Source organism: Lacerta agilis, chromosome W, assembly GCF_009819535.1.
Source record: "Lacerta agilis isolate rLacAgi1 chromosome W, rLacAgi1.pri, whole genome shotgun sequence".
In the NCBI taxonomy this organism is placed as follows: Eukaryota; Metazoa; Chordata; class Lepidosauria; order Squamata; family Lacertidae; genus Lacerta; species Lacerta agilis.
In genome coordinates this window covers 1,785,930-1,794,063 of record NC_046330.1, presented here as the reverse complement: position 1 = coordinate 1,794,063, position 8,134 = coordinate 1,785,930, and the positions used below count along the sequence as shown (strand labels likewise).

Here is an 8,134-nt window from a genome sequence, read left to right as displayed (position 1 = left end):
GTCCTGAGTTAGCTCCCCAGGTCTTCTCCTAGCCACAGGGTGAGGAAAAGCTTCTTCTTCTTTTGTTTCTTTTTGCGCTACAGGACAGTTATTTCAACCAACAATGTGTTCTCACTTGAACGTTACAGTACACAAGCCCTATATAAGAGAACTGCTAACAAAAAAGCCCCTCTGTACACAACTTTATAAACATATTAACATATAAATAACAGGAAGGTTCCAAGCAGGAGACCTTCCACAGTAGTCTTTTTTTTCTTCATTTTTTTTCTTCAGACTTTTTTTTTAAACGTTGGTATGGGAGAGTCAGTCCCTTTCCTCAAGCATCACAGGGATTGCTATGTCCTTTTTTAAAAAAAAAACCCACTTCTCTCTCCTTCTCCTCTTTGTCAGTGCCTCTGGCTTCAAGTAAGCAGTCCGTGCAAAGTGGGCACCTCTTCCTTGACCTTCTGGGAAGGTGGCCTGTGGAGGCTAAGGCCTCGATCAGCTGGTCATCGCTCTGGTCCAAGCTCTTGCTGGAAGACTCGCTTCTTCTCCCGACAGTGCTTCTTGTGGGCCGGCCAGTCTTTCTGCTGGCACTGAGAACCACAGTACCGTGCAACCTGGCACCGCCCACAGATGTTAAATTCTCGTAACTGGAGAGAGGCGTATGAAACAAAAATCAGTATCTGTTTACAGGGCCCTGAGAGAGAAAGAGAGAAACATCCCCCCTCCCCCCCAAAAGCAAGCCAACTAAAAGGGTCCTAAGGTGGCAAGTCCTGGGATAAACCTTGTAGGAACTAAAGCACGCCTGGTCAGAATCAAGGCAGAGCAGCCTGGGAACCCTACAAAACACTGCCTTGATTTTCACTGTGGATAAAATATTATCTGATCCCCACTGGTGCGTTTCTCTTGTTTATGAACCTGCAAGTCTCATAACTATCTGCTTCTTTTTCTTTAACCCCCAACCAAGATTCAATGGCCAATCTTACACATTCTAAATTCAATGGGACTTACTTCTGAGTAAACATACAGGACTGCTCTGTCAATTTCTTTCCCTCATGGTCTATAGCAGGGATAGACCATGTTGTTGGGACTGCAGCTCTCATCATCCCTAAGCATTGGCCAGGCTGGCTGGGGCTGCGGGAGTTTGAGCTACTGTTCCACACCCCTGGTTTATAGCTATGGCTTCGTAACACAGGACGCTGCCTTACACCAAATCAGACCAGTGTGGCCCAGTTCAGTGTGGCCCGTGTTACAGGTCTTATCTACCAAGATACTGAATCTGGAACTCTCTGCATTCAAAGCAGGTGCTCTCCTGCTGAGCTGGAGACCCTTCCATATCCACAGACCTATTTATATATTTTCCTCCACAAAAGCATTCAGAACTGTCCTCAGAGGAACAAATTCCCTCTGCTTAGGTTATCTTTTTGGGTGACTTCTATCCATCCTTCTATACAACAGGCAGTGAGGTTTAAAACCAGAGCTGTTCATTCTGACCTTGTTTCCCCACAACCCCGTCTTAAGAAAAAGTGGGTTAGGAAAAGCAGGGGTTGGGCCTATGGGCAACACCAAGTAGACCACACCGAGAGGTAGGATGAAGGATTATCCAAGCAGAATGGTAGCACAAAGTCACTTCACAGAACAGAAACACCAATGAGAGATGTGTCTGAAGCTTGGCAGCCACTGGCCAATATACTGTAACTATTTAGGTTAATAACACTGGAGAGAAATTCCTTGCGGGGGGTACAAAGAACACACTAGCTGTGCCTAAGGACTTTTAGTTTTTTTTAAAAGAAGCAACCACACTCTGGCAAAGCATTGAAGAGGGTGAACTTGAAGCAGCCAGCCTAGAACAGGAACGGTCTTATCCATGACTTGGTTCTGGTTTTGAACGCACCTGTTTCTCAATCACTGTGCAGGGAGCATAGTGACATTCGTAGTATGTGCATGAACTCTCCTCTTCTTCCACAACATCCCCATTAGCGTTATAATAGCGCGTCATATTCAGCACCGGAAACTGTTCCTCTATGGGGTCTGTGGGAAGCTGCTGGATCGCCAGCCAGTATAAGCTTTGCTCTCTTCAAAAAAAAACGGCAAATTCAATATTTAAGCGGCAAGCTTGTGCTGCACCATTGCAACATGTTAAAACTCCATCCCTCTTAAAGTAGAGAGTTGACAGTAATCACAATCGCAACATACCTTTAACACACACTGATATCACCTTAGACCAGGCATGGCCAAACTTGGCCCTCTTTGGGACTACAACTCCCATCATGCCGAGCTAACAGGACCAGTGGTCAGGGATGATGGGAATTGTAGTCCCAAAACATCTGGAGGGCCAAGTTTGACCACACCTGCCTTAGACAGTTATGGCTTCCCCTAAAGAATTCCAAAAACTGTAGCTTGTTAAGGGTGCTGAAAGTTGTTATGAGGCCTCTGTTCTCCTTCACAGAGACACAATTACCAGAGTAGTTTAATAACTGATTCCTCATCCAAGGGAACTCTTGAGAATTGTTGCTCTGTGAGGGGAATAAATAACCTAGGAGAGGAGGGGAGACATATCCTCCCCTCTAGGGTCAGGCCAGAGACAGCCTAGCCCACAGTTTTTTCAGGTGCAAAGAAACACACATAAAAAATCATCAAGGAACTATGGCAAGAAACAAGTTCTGGGGCTGTTTGACTTCCGGCCCACTTTGTCCCTCTTGTCTGTGATACTGTTATTGAGAGTTTACCTTTGTTTACTAGAGATTTCTTCAGCTTTGGGTCTCCATCCCCATGGAACCAATCGCAGGTTGTCTAAACGATTGTCCACTGTCACTGCATTCAAATGCACGACCTGAAAACCTGGGGCAATGCCCCCACGGTGTCTCTCCCTAAAAGAGAAGAAGAGCCACCTGCGATTTCTGACAGGAAGCATTCAGTTGCTTAGACTCCTATAATACATCATGGGCTGCCCTTGAAGACAGTATGGAAACTGTAGCAGGCTCAGAGAGGTGCTACCAGGGTTCTAACCAGGACAGGTCATTGGAAACAAGACATCTCAATAGATACAAAAGAGCTTCACAGGCTTATTTTGAAGCCCAGCCCACTTCCGGGTGCTGGTTCTGACAATTTAAAACCTTACATGGCTTAGGACCCAATACATGAAAGACACCCACCCCTACATCAACCTGTCCAGATGTTAAGATCTTCTGCTGAGGACCTTCTGCAGGCACCCCTGCCATTAGAGATAAACTGGGTGGTGATCGGGGGAAATGCCTTAGAAGCATCTAGAATGGCATCTTAGAATGGCATCTTCTAGGTAGCAGGCAAAGCTGTTGCCAGTCAGCACAGAGCTAGATGGATCGATCTTCTGACTAAAAATAAGGCAGTTTTTGTATGTTCAAATAGGTAATCATAAATTAAATAGAGAGGGGAGAAGATGCTTTAACACATAACACAGATCCCACTTTCCCTTTACATAGTGACTCAGTTTGCACATCACAATAGGTAAAGGTAAAGGTACCCCTGACCATTAGGTCCAGTCGCGGATGACTCTGGGGTTGCAGCACTCATCTCGCTCTATAGGCTGAGGGAGCCGGCATACAGCTTCCAGGTGATGTGGCCAGCATGACTAAGCCGTTTCTGGAGAACCAGAGCAGCGCACGGAAACGCCGTTTACCTTCCCGCCTGTGCGGTACCTATTTATCTACTTGCACTTGACGTGCTTTCGAACTGGGCCATTTGTCTCTCCTCTGCTAGAAGAAAACAAATCATGATCCTTTGGGAAAAGAGATGTGTACAAACCAGGGTTTATGGTTTGTCTCGTCTCCAACAAATCACAATCAGAAAGCTAAAAACAAATATTGACTACACTCTGTGGTCTTTCAGAAGCAAACCAAACCACAACCCCTGGTTTGAACACAACACTAAGCCAGGGATTGTGGTTTGTTTCTTCCCACCATGAATGAAGAGAGGTAAGGCAGACACTATCTGTTCACAAACAGTAAACCATGGCTTATGGCTTGCCATGATATGTGAGTGTGGCCATTATAGTGTCCATCTTCAAAGGCTATACATACACACTCCTCAGCAATTTTGAAACCTGCAGTTGTGTTATCCCCTGCACAATACCTACCACAGTAACTCGTGCAGCAGGCGTCCAAACCCCCTTCCTCGATTTTTGTCAAATGCAAAGGCAAATATTCTAGCGCCATTTCCATCTGCGTCAACCTCCATTCGAACCTGGCCAAAGACAGAGAGCACATCTATTTGTGCATTTTGTTTTAAATATTGTATGCCCTTCTAATCATCAGAGCAGCTTCAAATACAAAACATAGTAATATGTAAGTAAAACTATTAATGGACAGAAACATAATGGCCAGTAAAACTGAAACTCAAGCAGCATAAATGTTAATAAGCAAAGAAATGACAACATATTAAATACTTGGGCTTATAAAAGTTTTCTCTTGTCACGTAAAATATATTAAATGATGGTGTTATGCAGAAAGAGGATGCCACTGAGGGTGGGGGCTCTGTTCCCAGTCACCACTCTCTTAACATCTGAATGTAGAGGTACTCTGAGTAGAGCCTCCTAAGTTCAAAATCAGACAATGAGAGAAAGTGGGTCAATAATGGACATGGGAAATGTCGGATGACAAGATGCATGTTTTGCCTCAGGAACCCAGTTTCTGTGTTTGAGTTACTCTGTGATGAGTTATCAGGCACTCTATATAAGATCAGAGCCATCTTGTTTAGGGAGCCTGAGGATATATATGTATAAAGTATGACAAGTCTTTCCTTCCCCGCCCCCCATACCTCAAAAGCCCGTGCAGAACCTGTTGATGTCAGGTAAATGAACAGATGCAAGTGTGGTGGCAGTATATTTCAAATCTGCTCATTTTCCAAGAACAATACATTTTCTATTAAACTCTCCAAACCCCAATCTAAAAATACATGAAGCCCAAATAAAATAAATCTCATTCTAAAGTATAGCAACTATGAATTCCATAAGTGTAGGACAACTGCCTAATTATCCTACTTCAGAGAACAGTTTGAGACTTTGGAGAGTTTGGTAGTTTTCATACAAGTCCTTGCCAAAACCCAGATGTCTGGATTCAGCCTCAAACAGTCCTTTTATACCCCATATGCTGCTTCAAGGGAAAATCCCTCCTCTTCTCTCCCTGCCACCCTATTCAGATAGTCATATGAGACCTGCAGCTTTCAGGAGCCTGATTTACGCAGGCTCCTCAGCCAATCTGCCTGTTTTTGCTCTACCTTAATTACTGGCTGTGCCAGGTTAGGGTTCATATGGAGAGCCACAGGTTCCCCATCCCAGATCCAGAGCAATAGTGACTAACATGTGGTCCTCCCAATGCTCCCTGGCCAATGGACATGCTGACTGGGCCTGCTCGGAGTTTGAGTACAACACTACCTGGAAAGACACAGTTAATGTGGAAATAAGGTAGATAAGAATGTAAAAATTGGGGTTTGGCTTTTGCTGCCCAACTCCCCATGGGACTTTGAGTCCCCTAAGTCCACAATCAGTCAGAGAAGAATGGATGGAGGCAGGATCCAGTGGAAAGCAAGGCAGATATTTATTTTTCTGTTGCAACAGAGTTCAGAGTTCCCTCCCCTCCATCCAAGGAGGGAGAGACCCTGAAAAAAGTGTGCAGGAACCTTTAAAGACTTTTGACATTGCCCAACCCCCTTAGCCAAAGACCACCCCAAAATCATCATATATACACACATCATAGGAGGCGGTCTACAGCAAAAATCCTGTCTGCCAGGATACCTGATAATGGTCGCTGGTTGCATGACCTGGGCAGCCTGGCCATTCTTTTGTGATGGTTAATAGTTAGTTCCTGAATGCATGTCATAGGTTCACACTATTCATACAAAAATACACCCTTAAGACAGGATTTGTAATGGGAAGCCTTTCCCCATTTGCCTCCCTTACTGCAGAGGAATATTTGAGGTCATTGGAAGTCAAAATGGCTTCAGGATTGTTTTCCTGTACTATTTCAGACACATGGTTTATATATTTAGATATGTGTGCATTTATGAATATTTATTCTATATTTGAGACCTTAGAATTTTTAAGAAAAACATGATTCTTACCTCAAAAGAGTAACTCTCCACAAGTGGAATGTCTTGCTCATCTATCAGTGTGTACTTTGTCTAGAATCAAAAAGTAAAGGTAATTAAATACTTTGTATTGATAATACCTTCCAATACCTAGCAGGGCACTTTTCATTCATTTCAGTACAACACCATCTCAAGCTATTCCAGGGCACGTCTTACATTGAAAAGGGAAGTTTTACAACTTAAACAAGTCATTTTTTCTGACCAGGCTGATTTTACACATTTGTCTAAACCAGAGGAAAGCTGCTCCAGCATTAGCCTTTAGCATTCTGGGAACTCTACCTACCAAAGTGTCCAGAAGGCTTCTGAGAAGTCCAAATGCCAGAAAGGGATGTATTACCCTTCTCTTGCCTTTGGAAGTACAGTCGTACCTCAGGTTACGTACTTTTCGGGTTACGAACTCCGCTAACCCGGAAGCGCAACCCAACGCGTGCGTGATTTGCTTATGCGGTTTTTCGGGTTTTTTCAGTCTGTGCATGCGCAGACCGAATTGTAGAGTAGGAGAGGAAGAAAGAACTTTAAAATGTAAGCCCTTGCTCAGAGACTAAAATATGCAACTGAGAGGAGCAGCTGTGGCCCAAGATAAGCTTACTCCACACAAATCAGTTAGCCTTTAAAGGGCAGTTTTGTGTTTCAGTTTTTGCTATAACAGATTGACATACACAACTTAACCCAAAGTATCTGTAAAGCAGGACTTTGCACCAAATATATTGGAACACATTCTTTGTGGTCCATGTTGATTATTCCAAAAACAAAAAACCCCAACACTAATAAAAGAAAGTTACAACAAATATGCAGCAAAAAAATATGTATCAAATATGCATAACAAAGTAGGAAGCTACTTAGGATCAGGTCAGACTATAAGTCCATTAGTATCACCTAGTCTGACCAGCAGCCACACTCCAAAGCAGAAAGATGTTCAGATCACTTGCTATGTAACACTTTGAAACTGCAGGTGCCACCTCTATATGCTTTGCCAATGAGCTATGGGCCCCTTTCCTGCAATTGTGGACTGAAACGAGGGAGGAGTAACCCTCGCGCCCAAATGAGGGATATAAAAACAAGGAAATTATCTGAGGTCAACCAGAGGGACTTGCTCCACAGAACACCTCATTATCCCGCTACAGGGAGGGACGGAAAGAGAAGGGACCTCCGAACTAAAACCAGCCTCCTGCATCCTTTTTTTTTTTTTTAAGTAAAAATAAAGGGACCATGGAGCCGCAATGAACCCAGTGGCGTCACACTGCGCCCTATGTGACGTAACGGAGCTAGTCAGGCGCGCGAGAGGGGCGGTGATGTGATAGAGAAGAGGGTGCGGGTTTCCAATACGTAACAGGCACACACACCGCATACAGACACGCATGTCCATTTCTCCCACTTCGTCACCCCATATGGGCCCCAAGCGCACCTTGCCAGCCACCCGGCCGAGCCGCACGATGCCCAGCTTGAAGTCGGTCATGGCCTTGGTCTAGCAGGGAACAGAAGAGGGGGAAGCGAGGAAAAGGAAGGAGGAGGGGAGAAAAGGGCGCAGGTGGGAGGGGGACGCCGATGCCACGCGCCGCCGCCTCGCGCATGCCTCGAGGAATAAGATGGGGCGCGGGGGAGGGGGAGGGGCAGCGCACGCAGCTGCTTTTCGCTGCCGCTACCGCCGCTACCTCCACCTCTCTTCTCCTCCTCCTTCAACACTTTAGCCGCGGCCCGCTAATCAGCGAGCGAGCCGCGACCATGCGCCATTAATAGCCGCCCATGGGTGCATCCTTGACGGCACATCACGTGCCCGGGGGCGGCGACCGATGGCGGATATCGCACTTGGGGGAAGTCTCTCTCTCCCCACACACACTCGCTGCATCCTTCCGGCCCTTCCCCACATCCGGCGATTGGGCGGGGCTAAGCACGTGAACTTTCTCCACTGCGCCTATTAAAGGGAATGTCACATATTGGGTAAAATAGAGGATACAGTATTGCTATGTTAACTTTCAACAACAAAATAATAATATTCAGTTATTTATTTACTTATTGCTTTAATTAACTA

General features: G+C 45.3%; 1 protein-coding gene across 1 annotated transcript; it reads right to left on the bottom strand.

The window, feature by feature from the left end:
• Window positions 1-367: 367 nt before the first annotated feature.
• Window positions 368-7,717, bottom strand: LOC117039798 (zinc finger MYND domain-containing protein 19-like). The gene is made up of 6 exons (XM_033136997.1): window positions 7,511-7,717; window positions 6,079-6,138; window positions 4,097-4,203; window positions 2,712-2,852; window positions 1,877-2,057; window positions 368-632 (listed from the first exon to the last, which is right to left on the bottom strand). The coding sequence occupies exons 1-6, from the start codon at window positions 7,559-7,561 to the stop codon at window positions 489-491; spliced, it is 684 nt and encodes a 227-aa protein (XP_032992888.1). The 5' UTR covers window positions 7,562-7,717; the 3' UTR covers window positions 368-488.
• Between the last annotated feature and the right edge of the window lie 417 nt (window positions 7,718-8,134).

What these genes read in the sequence shown, in the direction of transcription:
- LOC117039798 (XM_033136997.1), bottom strand. Translation starts at nt 7,561, where the DNA reads ATGACCGACTTCAAGCTGGGCATCGTGCGGCTCGGCCGGGTGGCTGGC. An exon ending in TGGAGAGTTACTCTTTTGAG is followed by an intron (nt 4,204 to 6,078) that starts GTAAGAATCATG and finishes GTCTTTGGCCAG; the next exon opens with GTTCGAATGGAGGTTGACGC. An exon ending in GCACAGTGATTGAGAAACAG is followed by an intron (nt 633 to 1,876) that starts GTGCGTTCAAAA and finishes GCCTCTCTCCAG; the next exon opens with TTACGAGAATTTAACATCTG.